This window comes from Pongo abelii, chromosome 16 (genome assembly GCF_028885655.2).
Source record: "Pongo abelii isolate AG06213 chromosome 16, NHGRI_mPonAbe1-v2.0_pri, whole genome shotgun sequence".
In the NCBI taxonomy this organism is placed as follows: domain Eukaryota; kingdom Metazoa; phylum Chordata; class Mammalia; order Primates; family Hominidae; genus Pongo; species Pongo abelii.
In genome coordinates, this window is record NC_072001.2 from 45,097,468 (window position 1) to 45,113,756 (window position 16,289).

At 42.5% G+C, this 16,289-nt stretch overlaps 1 protein-coding gene across 3 annotated transcripts in view; it reads right to left on the reverse strand.

Annotated features, from left to right (window-relative positions):
- Positions 1-16,289, reverse strand: part of VPS39 (VPS39 subunit of HOPS complex) — a 49,617-nt gene that overhangs the window by 6,761 nt on the left and 26,567 nt on the right. For all 3 annotated transcript variants that reach the window (XM_054531105.2, XM_063716022.1, NM_001132329.1), the window contains 9 exon segments: positions 12,954-13,074; positions 12,722-12,842; positions 8,229-8,358; positions 4,213-4,355; positions 1,890-2,033; positions 1,262-1,403; positions 1,052-1,138; positions 648-721; positions 212-310 (listed from right to left, as the gene is read on the reverse strand). In XM_054531105.2, coding sequence (XP_054387080.1) covers positions 212-310; positions 648-721; positions 1,052-1,138; positions 1,262-1,403; positions 1,890-2,033; positions 4,213-4,355; positions 8,229-8,358; positions 12,722-12,842; positions 12,954-13,074 — 1,061 coding nt within the window.

Genomic DNA, 16,289 nt, shown 5'->3' on the forward strand with positions numbered 1-16,289 from the left:
CTTTTATCCCTCTGTACGTTACCTAGATTTGGTAGGTAGCATTTCCAGCTTGGTCTACCGGGATCTTTTTCTTCAGAGGAAGCTGAAATAACCCTCATCCTTCCAATCCCCAAGTGACAAAAATCCCAAATCTGAACAGCCCGATAATGGAACCACGCAGTCCCGGATCCTGGGATTAAAGCTTTTTAGTACAGACCAAAAAATACCTTACCAGATAAGGAATAGCCAGACCCTTAAAATTCTCTATTAAGAAGCCGAGGACTCGATCACGTGGCAGAGACTCCACTTCCGGGAGATCTTCAGTAAATATCTGTCAGAATGAACCCGAGTTCCAGCAGCAGAACCATCTGACTGCAGTTCCACCAAACACACGCATGTGAGTGCAGGGATCAAACAGACTTTAGGAGGGGAAGGGTACGAGAAGGCATCTGCAGGCAGTCAGCATGTCAGACGAGGCACAGGCCTCCTCACACCTGTGCAAGGCTCTCTCTATCAACTACAGCGCTGGCTCGCGCTTCCCAGTCCACCCTTTCTAGCACCAATGAAGACAGATGCACAAATCCACCCTCCTCTCCATCCACTGCTGTCTCAAGTGCAATCAGAACCAAGTGTGTACCAGATAAATCCAAGGGACTCCCGTGGCTCACCTTCAGGCCATCTTCTGGGAAGTCTCTCAGTACCCACACTGAGTAGGAGAAAATCAAATGCAGGTTTTCTGTGCCTAGAAGGAAAAACAGGACTTGTCAGCAGTTGAGGCCCATCTTGCCTGTGGCACTGGGAAGGCAGGTGGGCAGGTTGCCCCAGAATTCATTTTCCTGAAAAGACAGCTCAAGCATGAGCCACTTGGGGCTGTTAGCCCTACTGGGCTGGCTCCATACCAGGGGGCTGTCATAGGTCAACCACCAAGGGACTTTTATGCCATTTGGAGGAATGAAATTGAGTGAACACAAGCAAGGGAGGGAGGGGAGCAACCAACCAGAAACAGAAACGGAGGGAGACCAGGTCATTTGAACAGGAGCACTCTCCCACCCCTTTCAAAAGGTGGACTTACCCAGATGCTGCAGATACTGCACTGTCCTCTCGTGGCCTTTCAGAGGGGAGTTGGCTTTCTTGGACTGGTCCACAAGCACCTGCAGAGCTGGCCACCAAACCCAAGAACAAGGTCATGAGCCTTTTCCCCACGGGAGATTTGTCACATCTCAGTAGGTTTCCCCTGCCATGTACAAGAGCCCCTCCCAGATCCAAGGAACCACCCCCCCACCTTTCTCGTGGAGCCCCTTCTTCTCATACAGGATGATAAGCTCACTGTACTTGTGAGCCTTCTTCAGCACATGCTCGCTCTCCTCGATGTGGCAGTGATTGTTCTCCAGGCGTAGCAAGGGGGCCACCAGGGCCACATTCGTCTGCAGAAAGAGCAGGAGTTCAGTGGAAACTGCTTCCTGGGGAGCCCCACCCTTCCCTAGACCAGGCCTGCTCTAGGCTGAAAGGCCAGGAATGTAGCACAAGCAAGAGAAAGCAGACAGCCCTCTTTCAGGACAGCAGGTAGAGGCTTTTAGAGCATTTATGGACCTTCACACAATGTGTTTTAATGTTCTGTGGGAAAGAAGAAGGACAGAACTTCTTGAAGGAAATACTGTCCCAGCTGACTTTGTAGCACTAACTGCAATCCGACCAGAGAAGATGAATCTACTGTACAATTGTGCATTGATATCTTGCCTTATCCTTTTAATTCCAAGAGACTCACAGGCATCAGAAGTCTATATGGTTTCCAGAATCAAAGACTTCACTCTTACTAGTGGCAGGTCCCCCAGGGTCTAGCACTCCCTTTTACTTTCCCAGACTGTCAGGGTAACTGGGAATTGTGGCACCCGAGCACTCAGGTAACTCACATGGAGATAGCACTTGAGCAGGGTGGTGTCGATGATTTGTAGCAGCTTCTTCTTGGATTTGATGGTGGGAGTGCCTTCCATGAGCGGGGAGGTGCTTGACTGGTGATCAGAGTCATTCAGCTTCTTTACCAATTGACTTCGTTTCTGCAAAGGTCAAAATGTGGGGTTAAGGCCAGGACTAAGTCTTCCTTTGTCATCTGAGCTACTGGGTAATTCTGAATACCTCCAAATCAGCTCATGCCTATTGGCCTGATCTCACACTAGCATTCGATTTTTAGCACTGCCAAATTGCCACAGAGACAACAACAATTATTTATTGAATATTTACTACAGACCAGGCACCGTGCCAAGCACTTTATATATACCATCTTAAACCTAAAACAAGTGCCGATAACATTATCCTTATTTTACAGGTGAGGAACCCAAGGCACAGGTGTCAGCTGCTACGTAAGGGGTAAGGCAGGATTCAAACTGGGGTCTGACTCCAAAGCCTGTGTTCTTTTATTTTTTTTAAATCAACCTTATTGAGGTATAACTTACAATAAAATCTAATCTTTTAAAGTGTACCATCAGATACATTTTGACAGATGTGTACATGCATGTAACCACCACCTCAGTGAAGGAAGATAACATTTCTATCACTCCAGAAAGTTCCTCGTGCTGTTCCCAGACAATCCCACCCACTGATCTGCTTTCGATCCCTGGAGATGAGTTTCTGCCTATCCTAGAACTTCATCCAGTATGTATTCTCTTGAGTCTGGCAGAGCCCATGGTCTTGCTCTGCCATCTCTCTGGCACAATACTAGTGTCAGTTACTTCACGCATTCCCAGTGTCAGTGAAGAAGGCCAGGGAAGGACGTGTGCTCACCTTCCTACGGCTAAGACGTTGGCAATGGAGGGCCTTCCACAGTGCCACGGGCTTTGGGAGATACTATGCCCAGGAATCTTTTTTACTAAGCACAGTGTGTGCAGTGTGTAGGCAGTGGCAAGTTTGTGTGCTCCTTGCAGGCTGCCAGCCCCAGGAGGGTACCCCTGGAGCCCAATGTCAAGGAAGGGCCAAGGCCACCCGTGCCTGATCAGACCTGCAGGCACTCACTGACCCAGAGGCAGGGAGTGGAAAGCGGCATGACAATTTTTCCAGTAATACTTCTTTTTTTTTTTGAGACAGAGTCTCATTCTGTTGCCCAGGCTGGAGTGCAGTGGTGCAATCTCGGCTCACTTCCACCTCCGTCTCCGGAGTTCAAGCAATTCTCCTGCCTCAGCCTCCTGAATAGCTGGGATTACAGGCGTGGGCCACCACACCCAGCTAATTTTTGTATTTTTAGTAGAGACGGGGTTTTGCCATGTTGGCCAGGCTGGTTTTGAACTCGTGACCTCAGGTGATCTTCCTGTCTCAGCCTCCCAAAGTGCTGGGATTACGGGCATGACCCACCACACCCGGCCAACAGCAATACTTCTCAGTGCCTACCCTGGAGCGTTCTGGAGACCCCTTACAAAGGTCTGTAAAACACTTAAGAGGAAAAAATATCAATAAGGTCTCTGATTCTGAATGGGTATACAGGAAATAAACAATAGCCTTCTGTGACAGAAATCTAGGGTTAAGAGACTTTAATGGAGATGCTGGTTTTAGTGCTGACTTAAAAAATGTATCTGTCTATAACAGTAAATCATAAAAAATTTTAAATCTAAATACCTCCCTAAAAAACATGTTAAATAAGGATATGTATTGATAAGGAAGTACTTTCTCAGTATATGGCTAAATTTTTAAAAAGTAAGCTATAAAACAATCTACAATTTGATATCCATTTGCAATAAATAAACCAAGAAGTAAATAAACAAAAGCTAATTCATAGATATACAAGTCTAGAAGGATAACACTAAAATGTTAGTTTCTTATATTCTGCTGGTAGAGTTATAGGTAATTTGTATTTCTGCTTTGTACTTTTTTGTGTGTGTTTTCCAAGTGGTTCCACATACAGGAGGCATTTTCCCCAAAATCATGTATGTTACAAAAAGTTTGTTTTAAAAAAACTTGTATGCTTCTATCAACTAAAATTTACCTTTTTTAGTTTCTGTAACAGCTTAGTGTGAATTTACTAGGAATTGGGTGTGTTTATTTTTATCAAGATTTGGCAGAAAACCCCACCTCATTGGTACTGTTAAGTTAGAAGTAGCAGAAAGAAACTTGACCCCAGGCAGACTTCCTAGAGCATTAATTTATAGACTGCCTTGGCATTAGAGAAGGCCCTCAATTCCTTGCCACAAAGAAACAAGTACTGAAACTCCCAGGCAAACTCTTTCACGCACTCTGTAGTATACCTACCTGTGTCAGGTAGTCAATCAGAGCTAAGTGAGCCTTCTCCAATTCAGCCCCGGAGAGCACAGGCAATGGGTTGGGATACTGCAACTGCTTTCTGTAGTCTGTGGGCAGCAGGTCAGGGTACAGGCCCATCACATGGGTGGGATCTATATGGAAGGTAAACATGATTCCTCTGGAAAGGAGCCCAACAATTTAGGGATAAAATAAAACAGGACTATTACTATAGCAAAATAAGTTCCAGACTGATTTAAAAAAAAAAAGACTCTCGGTTCATAAACATTCAATGAGCTGTAGACTTACGATTTGAGCACTTTTTATACATATGTTAAAATTCACTAAAACATCACAAAAATGGCCTGACTATATTCAAATACACACAAAGAATTAGAATTGAATATTTATCAAGCCTCTGAAAGTAGAGAATAAAAAATTTCTAAGGAAAAATGCTGATATTGAAGTAAAAGAGATCAAGAGACTTAACAATAAAAAATTTACGTCAAAAAAAGAAACATTACTAAAAAAAAAAAGACAACAGGCTAGGGAATATACTTGTAGTATATACGGCAAGAGGCTAATTTGTTGATTACAAGACTGGGCAGCATAGTGAGACCACATGTCTACAAAAAAATTTTAAATTCGCTGGGCATGGTGGCGTGTGCCTGTATCCAGCTACTTGGGAGGCTGAGGTGGGAGGATCGCTTGAGCCCAGGAGGTTGAGGCTGCAGTGAGCTGTGATCATGCCACTATACTCCAGCATGGGCAAGAGTGGAGACCCTGTCTCAAAAAAATTTTTTAAAAGAGGGCAATATGTTGATTAAACAAATTCACATAAATTGGTAATAAAATGTAAGACTTCATTTGATAAATGACCAAAAGACAAGACCAACTGACAAGAGAATGTGGAAAAATGTTCTGCTACATTAAGAATCAAAATGGTGCACATTAACAATGTCAAAGAGGTGACATTTTCCTTCTGCCTTAGAATTTATGGTGTTCTCACAGATGCTCGCAATTTTTTTTTTTTTTTTTTTTTTGAGACAGGGTTTTGCTCTGTCTCCCAGGCTGGAGTACAGTGGCACAATCTTGGCTTCTTGTAGTCTTGACCTCCTGGCTCAAGTGATCCTCCTGCCTCACCTTCCCAAGTAGCTGGGACTACAGGTATGTACTACCCTGCCAGCTAATTATTTTTAAATTTTTTGTAAAGATGAGGTCTCACTATGTTGCCTAGGCTGGTCTTGAACTCCTGGGCTCAAGCAATCCTCTTCTCTTTGGTCTCCCAAAATGCTGGGATTATAGGCATGAGCCACTGTACCTGGCCACTCCCCAGACTGTAATAGCAAAATGCTGTAAGTAGCCAACATATCCCCTCACTGCCACTGGGGGCTGGTTAACCGGTTATATAATTTACAGTGCACCAGTGCTGTGGAACACTATTGTATAGGTCAATTGGCACTTCCCATCTATTTCTACTCCTTTCTACTCCTTTATACCCACAGGGGCTATAAAACTGAAAACTACTTTTATCAAACTCCCTAGCAGTCAGGGTTCTAAGTGAAAATCTGGTTCCACCCAGAAACAGGATATGAGATTTGGAAACTGAAAGTGAGATGGAAGCCTCCCTCTTCCAGCTCATGAGTGTGTGCAGCCAGACTTGGCATTTCCAGTGTCTGGTTATCAGCTCTGCCATTCCGTAGAGGCACCTGCCTGGATACAGCAACCTGCACCCAGTCACCAGCTCTGTGGGAACTGAGGATACTACAGGGCTTAGGCTATGGAAGCAGCAGCAACTTGCTGACCTCTGGATCACAGGGATGTGCCCACATCAATGTCCAGTAACGGAACCCTGTCTTCTGCTCATTCAGCTCATCCAACAATCTGTGTGTCTATATGTAGTAAAATATACATGCCACAATATTTATCCTTTTAACCATTTGTAAGCATACAATTCAGTGGCATTAAATACATTCACATTGTTGTGCAACCATCACACCATCCATCTCCAGGACTTTTCCATCATCTCAAATTGAAACTACCTTAATAATAAACAATTACTCCCTATTCTCCCTCCATTTCAACCCCTGGGAACCTCTATTTTACCTGTAGTCTCCATGAATCTGCCTACTCTAGGTATTTCAGATAAGGGCAAGTTCTCTCTTCCAGGCTATGTGGAGTCTTGGTGGGAGGATAGCTCTAGGGACCTACCTTTGCCTTCAGAAGCAGAGGGAAGCCAAACCTCTTTCTCCACCCCTAGTAGAGTCTAGGGGTCAGACCATGACCTAATCCTGGCTAATCAGATCCCTTGATCTGGAGGAAATGATGCAAGGATGACAAGCAGCGTGGTACACACCAACATGTATCATACATCCCATCCTATGTGCTCCTCTTAGGTAACATGACACTCCTCCATGAAGAGGGGAAGTCTGATGAACTTCCTTGCCTTGAACCTGGCAGGACTCTTGTAAACCAACAGAATATAGAAGGAGTGAGAGTCACAAAAGACACTGAAGCTTCTGCCTAGGTCTCTTAGACACGCCTTCCAGAAAGAGCCAGCTGTTACGCATGAGGACATTCAAGCAGCTCTGAAGAGAGACCCACTTGGACAAGAACTGAGGCCCCTGGCTCCAGCCAGCACCACTTTGTCAGCCATATGAGTGAGCCAGCTTGGAAGTGGATCTTCTAGCCCCGATTTCAAATGATGGTAGCCCAGTTGACGTAAAACTGCAACTGCCTGAGAGATCTGAAGCAAGGACAGTGCAGCTGACCCCTTCCCAAACTCCAGACCAACAAGTACTAACAAAGATGGATGATTACTGTTACTTTAAGCCATATAGTTTTGGGGAGATTTGTTACGTAGCATTAGATAGCTAATACACTAGCAGAGGGCAATTTTTATCAAGGATGCAACAACAGAGGAAGTAGCAGTGGCAACGGCTAAGAAGGTGGCTATGCTAGTGCAGGATGGCCCAGCCTGTCCTGGCTACAAACTGATCATTGTCTGGCTTCCTGTTTTGTTTCCAGCTGGGAAGGCCTCCAGAGTTCCCTTCGTTTCCATCTATTCCCCAGCCTAATCTCCCATCAATTTTATGAGTTCTTCCAACTGTCATTACCCTAATATTCCAATAAACTCTGCTTAATTTATCCAGATTCTACTTAAACAATCCAGAGTTGGTCTCCATTGCTCACAACCAAGAATCTTGACTGATACAGGGAATTACCACAGTTCATTACTAGCCAAGGTTGAGGAATGGTGGAAAAAAGGCAAAGCAATGAAGAGGAGAAAAGAGGAGATGCTAGTATGATGTAGAGTCAAACCAAGTATATATAGATAGATTGATCCAAATTAAGCAAAACTGGAATATACAGTTTTGAATATACAGTAATGAAATTCAATACTAATAACATCACTTACAGAGCACTTGTTAAGTGCCACACACTGTTCAAAGCACTTCATATAATCCTTATAGCAGCACTCTAAGGTAAGCAGTAGTATGATCATCTCTTTTTTGCAGAGGAGAAAGCAGAAACACAGAGAGGTCCAGTAACTCTGCCAGACCTCAGGCAGACCCCAGGGTACCTGCTCCTTGCCACTACATTCATGTCTAGAGGTTTCAGGACACTAAGAAAAGGAAGAGCTTCATGGCACTGCCCTGTGTTGGCTCTCAAAAATGATCTGCAGTTTAATCCAAGGACTTTGGTTTAGAACAACATTCAATAAACACTAGCTGATCAAATACCCATTTGTTGAACTGAATGACTTTCTGCTACCTTTCTCTAATGGCAAGGGCATATCATACTGGAAAATTGGGAGTCCACATTTATTGAGAAGACCAGATTCATAGGATTAGGAGTATAGATATGTAACCACTGTGGTCACCCCACAGGATCTTGCTAGGTATGAGGATCAATTTAGCTGAGCCTAAACCTTCTCCATTCTCAGAAGTCTGTTATCATTTCTCCCCATACTTTTCAGGCTCCCCTCCTCCATTAGTTCCTTATATAAAGGCCTCACCACTTGTTACCTGTGCCAAGTTTAGCAAAGACCTGCATGGACTCATCAAAACGCTTCTGGCAGAAGAGGTTGAAGGCATACAAGTTCTTGATGTGATGAATTTGTTGCTGCTTTTCACTGTCGGAATCATCTTTCATTTCCTAATAACGGAGCAGAATATGTAAGAGCTCACTCACTCAATAAATATTGTTCAGTATGTTCTTGATGTTAGAGAAGATGCTAGGAGCTACAGACGCCAAAGTGTACAAGACAAGGCTGGGCACGGTGGCTCACGCCTGTAATCCCAGCACTTTGGGAGGCTGAGGCAGGCGGATCACGAGGTCAGGAGATTGAGACCATCCTGGCTAACATGGTGAAACCCTGTCTCTACTAAAAATACAAAAAAATAGCCGGGCGTGGTGGCATGTGCCTGTAGTCCCAGCTACTCGGGAGGCTGAGGCAGGAGAATCACCTGAACCCAGGAGGTAGAGGTTGCAGTGGGCCAAGATCGTGCCACTGCACTCCAGCCTGGGTGACAGAGTGAGACTCCGTCTCAAAAAATAAATAAATAAAATAAAAAATAAAACAAAGTGTACAAGACAGCCACATGCTATCTGCCTTACAACCTGCCCTTAGTGTCTAACTGTAAGACTGCTAAGTAACTACGCAATTAAAACACAACAGGGTTTCTACAAGATGCCTAACCGGTAATCCTGAAAATTGTCATGGTCATGAAAAACAAGGAAAGATAAAATGTCACAGACCAGAGGACACCAAGGACTCATGACAACTAAATGCAATCTGATTTCTAGATTTGATTCTGGAACAGAAAAAAGGACACTAATAGAAAAACTGGCCAAATCTGAATAAAACCTAGAGTTTAGTTTAAAAACACAAAATAGGGTAAGAGTGATGACAAGCATGTGGGAGGGGTCCCCAATCCAGTCTGAGTCGGGGGTCCAGGATGGATTCCAAGAGGGACCTAAACTGAGACATAAAGGATGAGTTGGGCCAGGCACGGTGGCTCATGCCTGTAATCCCAGCACTTTGGGAGGCCGAGGTGGGTAGATCACCTCAGGTCAGGAGTTTGAGACCCAGCCTGGCCAACATAGTGAAACCCGTCTCTACTAAAAATACAAAAATTAGCTGGACATGGTGGCATGTGCCTGTAATCCCAGCTACTCGGGAGGCCAAGGCAGGAGAACTGCTTGAACCCAGGAGGCGGAGGTTGCAGTGAGCCAAGATCATACCACTGTATTCCAGCTAGGGTGACAGAGCGAGACTCCATCTCAAACAAAAGGATGAGTTTGAGTTAGCTAAATGAGGCTGAGCACGTGACAGGGAGGGGAAGAGGAGCATGTACTCCCCAGCAAAGGAGACAGCACATGCGCAAGGCTTTAAAATGGCAGAGAGAGCACAGTGTACTCAAGGAACGAAACACATCTGGTGGGCCGGGCGCGGTGGCTCACGCCTGTAATCCCAGAACTTTGGGAGGCCAAAGCGGGCAGATCACGAGGTCAGGAAAGACCATCCTGGCCAACATGGTGAAACCCTGTCTCTACTAAAATACAAAAAATTAGCTGGGCGTGGTGGCACACGCCTGTAGTCCCAGCTACTCAGGAGGCCGAGGCAGGGGAATCGCTTGAACCCAGGAGGCAGAGTTGCAGCGAGCTGAGATTGCACCACTGCACTCCAGCCTGGCGACAGAGGAAGACTCTGTCTCGGAAAGAAAAAAATGGCACGGTTGGGAAAGGTCCTATTCTCAGTAAAAGCTAAACAAATGCAGCTGCTATGAGCTTTGCTTCTTCCTCATAACCTATTTTCCCCTTATACCTCTTTAGCCAATCTTTATCAAATTTAGTTTTTTCTTTCAAAATGTCTCTCAATTTCCCCCTTACCTTTCTTTTCCTATTACCGCCACACTAGTCCAAGCCATCATCAACATGTGGCTGTCCCTGGTCTCAGCTCTCCTGCTTGGTGCTTCAAAGGCTTCCAAAACCTGGTGCCAGCCTCCTTATCTAGCTGAGTCCCAAACACTTAGGCCATACCTTCTTCTCCAGTCAGGACAGGCTCCAAATACGACAGACATAGGCCACACTTTACACTTCTTTAACTTCTTCTCCATCTGGAATGCTCCATTTCCTGCTCTTGATCCTAATCTAACATATTCTTAAACGGTCAACTCAAGTGTCCAGCCGTAGGATGCCTTTTCCAGCCCACAGTGAACTGTCCCTCTCTGACACTTGGCTCCAGGACTTATCAATGCCAAAGTTTAGTTTGTAATTTCCCTCTGAAAGTTCCATTATGTTTGCTTATCTATTTAAATAAAAGATAGGTTCTTCCTGGACTAACATGATGTCAATCAACCTTTTTTCGTCATAAAAAGGGCAGAGCACAAAATAAGTATTAGCCTAGAAAAGAGAAGGAAAAATGGGAACCCACTTCCATTTTCTTTACCTGAGATTAAACAACCTGAACTAGGAAGATCACTGAAAAGACTCTGAGACCTTCCTGGTAAGAAAAATAGACTAAAGAGTTTCATACTGCATAACCTTTTTATAAAGTTCAAAAACTAAATACATTACTTCCATATGTTAAATATATGTAAAAGATTAAACATATGTGTTTAATCATTAAATATATATTTAAACGTATAATAAATATGTTTATATATTAAATATATATTTTAAATACATATGTAAAAGACTAAGCTCATGATAAATACAAAATTTAGGATAATGATTACATCTGGAAGAGAGGCAGAGGGATGGGATGGGAAGGATTATAAAAGTTATAAAAGTTATGGTTCTTGGGTAGGATGGTGAGTTCATGGGTATTCACTGTATTATTTTTAAAAATGAAAATAAAATAATACAGGACAATGCATGACTAGAAAAAAAACACTAAGATGCTGAAATTCAGTGCTCTAAGAAAGCAATCATCTTTATGGAATATTAACTATGTCTTACTATTAAGATCAGATTTTTATTTTAAATCCAGAACATATATATCCAAAGTAAATGTTCTTCACGAGTAGCCACCATAGGTAACTAAAAGTATCTGCATTCTAAAATAGTGCTTTCCTTTTAGAAATAGTTTACAGGATACTCTAGAAATTCAGTTTTATTACTATTAACTTCATAAAAATCTCTTCTTTAAAGTATCACTATCTGAGGCTGGGCATAGTAGTTCACATCTATAATCCCAGCACTTTGGGAGGCTGAGACAGGAGGATCACTTGAGCTCAGGAGTTCAAGACCAGCCTGGGCAACAAAGTGAGACCCTGTCTCTACAAAAAATAAAAAAATTAGCTGGGTGTGGTGGTACATGCTTGTGGTCCCAGCAACACAGGAGGCTGAGGTGGGCTGATCACTTGAGACCGGGAGGTCAAGGCTGCAGTGAGCCAAGACTGCATCACTGCACTCTAGCCTGGGTGACAGAGTGAGACCCTGTCTTAAAAAAAAAAAAAAAAAAAACAAGAAAAAAAAAACCTCAAAAAACCCCCAAATACATAAAGTAGCAATATCTGGTTTAACAACTAGGTTAGGCTCAGAATGACTTTTGGTTGTTTCCTAAAAGCAAATCCACCCCCTACAGATGACAATAATCATCACTGACGATGTTTAAAAGAACAAGACACAGACTCTGACATCAACATTGGAACAAGAGGTGGTCACTATTTTGCTGTGAACAAGATCCCTTGCAAACATTATAGTAAGCATCATAAATATAAGACTGCAGCCTGGCTGAATACAACAACTTGAAGTAGTTTCAGAATATCAAAAGAAAGCCTACTTATCCAAACATAGGAGTCTACTGTGGAAAGGAATTTTGAGGGGTCCTCTGGTTGTTGCATTCAACTTGACTATAACAGTATATTTATGATTGCTACTAAACTTTAATGTCTGCATTGTCTTTAATTTTTCATGACCATACAATATCTATTAAATTATTTTATTCTCCCATTAATTTTTTTGTTTGTTTTTTGAGACAGAGTCTCGCTGTGTCACCCAAGCTGGAGTGCAGTGGCATGATCTTGGCTCACCACAACCTCTACCTCCTGGGTTCAAGCAATTCTCCTACCTCAGCTTCCTGAGTAGCTGGGATTACATACAGGTGCCTGCCACCATGCCCAGCTAATTTTTGTATTTTTAGTGGAGACAGGGTTTTGTCATGTTGGCCAAGCTGGTCTCAAACTCCTGACCTCAGGTGATCTGCTAGCCTTGGCCTCCCAAAATGCTGGGATTACAGGCATGAGCCACCGCTCCCGGCCTCTCACATTAATTCTACAAGGTACTATTACTATAATTGATATTCATTCTATATTTGACAGATAAAGTGAAAAAGTAAAATCACTTAGAGTTACATAGATATTTTATAGTGGAGTCAGACCTAGTATTCAAGGCCCCGGACTTTCAGCTATGTGCTTATTCTACTAATCCAAAATAAATATGAACATTGAAACCCAAATCACCTACTTTCAAGAACAATAAGGAAGGCAGACTAGTCAGGAGCAAGACTTACTGCGAGCTGCAGAGCCAATTCAAACTGCTTGTCCTGGAGAAGTTGTTGGATTTGGGTTGCCATGGGGACAGGGATGAGTCTCCAAACAAAATGATTGCTGGCCACATAGATAATGTTTGATCTGGAAGCAAGAGTAAGAATATTAGCAAAAGATCACAGGCTTTGTGATGACACAGGTGACTTTACAACTTTGGGATAATATACAGCCATAGCAAAAAAAGAAATTCCTTACCCTCCTGAGGTAATGAAACGGGGCCTTTGCAATTCAATGCTTTGGACCAAAAGCCTCGGTTCAAATGTTCGGATCTCAACATATCGAGGCAACACTGCAATGATGTAGGGAGGCTGGTGCTCTGTGAAGGAGAACATATACAGCAGTTGTTCCAGTCTAAGGCTTTGCGTTTATGGAGTGTTTCAGCTGCCCATTCTAAGACACATTTAAATGGATCTCCAAAAAGTCCCCTAGTCAAATATCAAGCCAGGATCTCACACTGTGATTCAGAAAGAAAGAAAAAAAAAATTGGCCTGTAATCCCAGCAACTTGAGAGGTTGAGGTGGGAAGGTCACGTAGGCCGGGAGTTTGAGACCAACCTAGGCAACTTAGTGAGACACTGTCTCAACAAAAACATTTTTTAAAAAATTAGTCAGCTGTGGTGGCGCACACCTGTAGTCCAAGCTACTCGGGGGGCTGAGGTGGGAAGATCATTTGAGCCCAGGAGTTTGAGGCTGCAATGAGCCATAACTGCACCACTGCACTCCAGCATGGGTGACAGAGTGAGATCCTGACTCTAAAAAAAAGAAAAATAAAAAAAATTGCTTTGCTTGAGTTATGATAAGAGAAATCTCTTGCACAAAAAAGAGACATCAGCTGTGCTGACAGTCGCCGGATCCCACTCCTGCCTTATTCCCCAAAGAACTGGATAAAAGTTTCACTTGCTCCTTTTTTCATCAGTCACAAAGCCAGGCCAGACAAAGGCCAGTTGCAGCTGCCCATAACAATGCATCAGTGGGAGAACCAGGTAACAGAACCTCTTCTTTCATTCTCTTAGAAAGGTGGCGGGAGGGGGAAAGGCCGGATGCAGTGGCTCACACCTGTAATCCCAGCACTTTGGGAGGCCGAGGCAGGTGGATCACGAGGTCAGGAGATCGAGACCATCCTGGCTAACATGGTGAAACCCTGTCTCTACTAAAAATACAAAAAAATTAGCCGGGCGTGGTGGCAGTTGCCTGCAGTCCCAGCTACTCGGGAGGCTGAGGCAGGAGAATGGCGTGAACCGGGAAGACGGAGCTTGCAGTGAGCCGAGATGCACCACTGCACTCCAGCCTGGGCGACAGAGCAAGACTCCATCTCAAAAAAATAAATAAATAAATAAATAAATAAATAAAATAAAAATAAAAAATAAAAATAAATAATAAATAAAAAAGAAAGGTTGGGGGGGAAGGCAAATTCTATTTTCCCTAAATTACTCTAAGGGAAGAGTTCCACATTTCTAGCCAATGTTGTTTCTGCTAAAGATTTTCACAGAGAAAAGGTGTGATGCTCCACCTGATGGCTGCTATGGTTTGACTATTTTTATTCCTCCCCAACTTATGCATTGGACACTTAATCCTCAGTGCAAGTGTTGGGAGGTGGGGCCTAATGGGAGGTGTTTAGGTGGTGAGGCTCCAACCTCATCAACAGATTAATGCACTATAAAAAGGGCTTGTGGAGTGGGTTCTCTCTCTTCCGCCATGTGAGAACACAGAGCTCATCTTTCTCTTACCCTTCTCCTTCCACCATGTGAAGGAGCATCAAGAAGGCCCTTACCAGACACCAGATGCCGGCACCCTGATCTGGGACTTCCAAGTCTCCAAAACTGTGAGGAAACAAATTTCTGTTTTTTATAAATTACCTAGTCTGTGGTATTCTGTTATAGCTGCACAAATGAACTAAGACACGGCTTAATGGTACACAGAGAAGGTGGCTGGACGGACTTCTCACTGAAGGCATTTCTATTTGATACTTGCTGTCAAGTCTTACAATTGTTTTCCTCTATTATATTTAAAAAAACACCTTTCATTCATCTATCCATGACCCCAAATTTACCCTTCTGATCCAGCACAAATTACTGGGTTATACTCCTTTTCTTCACTCTTCCTCTCTCTTTTGAAAATAACTTTTAATATATCCACTATATTTTTCTGTACTTTTTGACAAGCATGTGACAGTCCAAAGCTTAAAATGCTGGATGAAGCAGAACAATTCCATACAGTGCGAAAGAAGTCAGTATGCAAAAAGCAGAGCTGACAAAACCATAAAATCACTGCAAATCAAGTCTTCCAATATTTAAGAAGTTGTATGGTGAAGGAGATTTAACATAAATGGAGGGAATTTAGAAAATAAGCAACACAAAACATATCTTTAAAAACACAAATCTCAGAACAAGACTGAATAAAGATCTGCTTTACCTTACAGTGAACTGTAAGATAAATTTATTGTTTGTATACTATATGAAACATAATTTCACTAACTTAGAAATAATAGAAATATTTTCTATGACTATATTCTGTGCTATATCAAGAATTAGTAAAGAACTACAGTGAGATATCACCTCATATGCCTTTAGGATGGCTACTATTAAAAAAAATGAAAATAACAAGTGTTGACAAGAATATGGAAAAATTGGAACCCTTACGCACTGTTGGTGGGACTGTAAAATGGTGCAGCTGCTATGGAAAACAGTATGGTGGTTCCTCAGAAAATTAAAAATAGAATCACCATATGGTCCAGGAATCCCATTTCTGGGTATATATTCAAAACAGGTGAAAATCAGGATTTCAAGGAGATATTTGCACACACATGTTCGTAGCAGCATTATTCACAGCAGCCAATGGTGAAAGTAACCCAAGCATCCCCGAACAGATGGATGGATAAATAAAATGTGGTGTATACATACAGTGGAATATTATTACCTTTTTAAGTAATTATTTTATTACTTTTTTAAGTGGAATATATATTACCTTTTTAAGGCTGAACCTTAAAAAGGAAGGCATGAACCTTGAGGACATTATGCTAAATTAAACAAGGCAGTCACAGAAAGACAAATACTGTATGATTTCCCTTATATGAGGTATCTAGAAGACGTCAAATTCATAGAAGCAGAAAGGAGAATGGCGGCTTCAGGGACTGGAGGGAGAAGAACTGAGGAGTTGTTAATGGGTATAGAGTTTCAGTTTTGCAACATAAAAAAGTTCTGAAGATCTATTGTACCACAATGTTAACATACGTAATACCACTTAACTGTACACTTAAAAATGGTTCAGGTGGTAAATTGTATGTTATGTGTTTTTTACATTTAAAAATAAAAATGTTTTTAAAAGTAAAAAAATTAGTAAAAAGCAAACCACTAGATGCATAATTACCACATAGAAATTTAACTTCAAAGAATATATTCATAAAAATAATTTCTTAGTGTGTCTAATTTGCTAATATTTCTAATTATCCTTTTTTTTTTTTTTTTTTGAGACACAGTCTCTCTCTATAGGCCTGGCTGGAATGCAGTGAGTAGTGTGATCACGGCTTACTGCC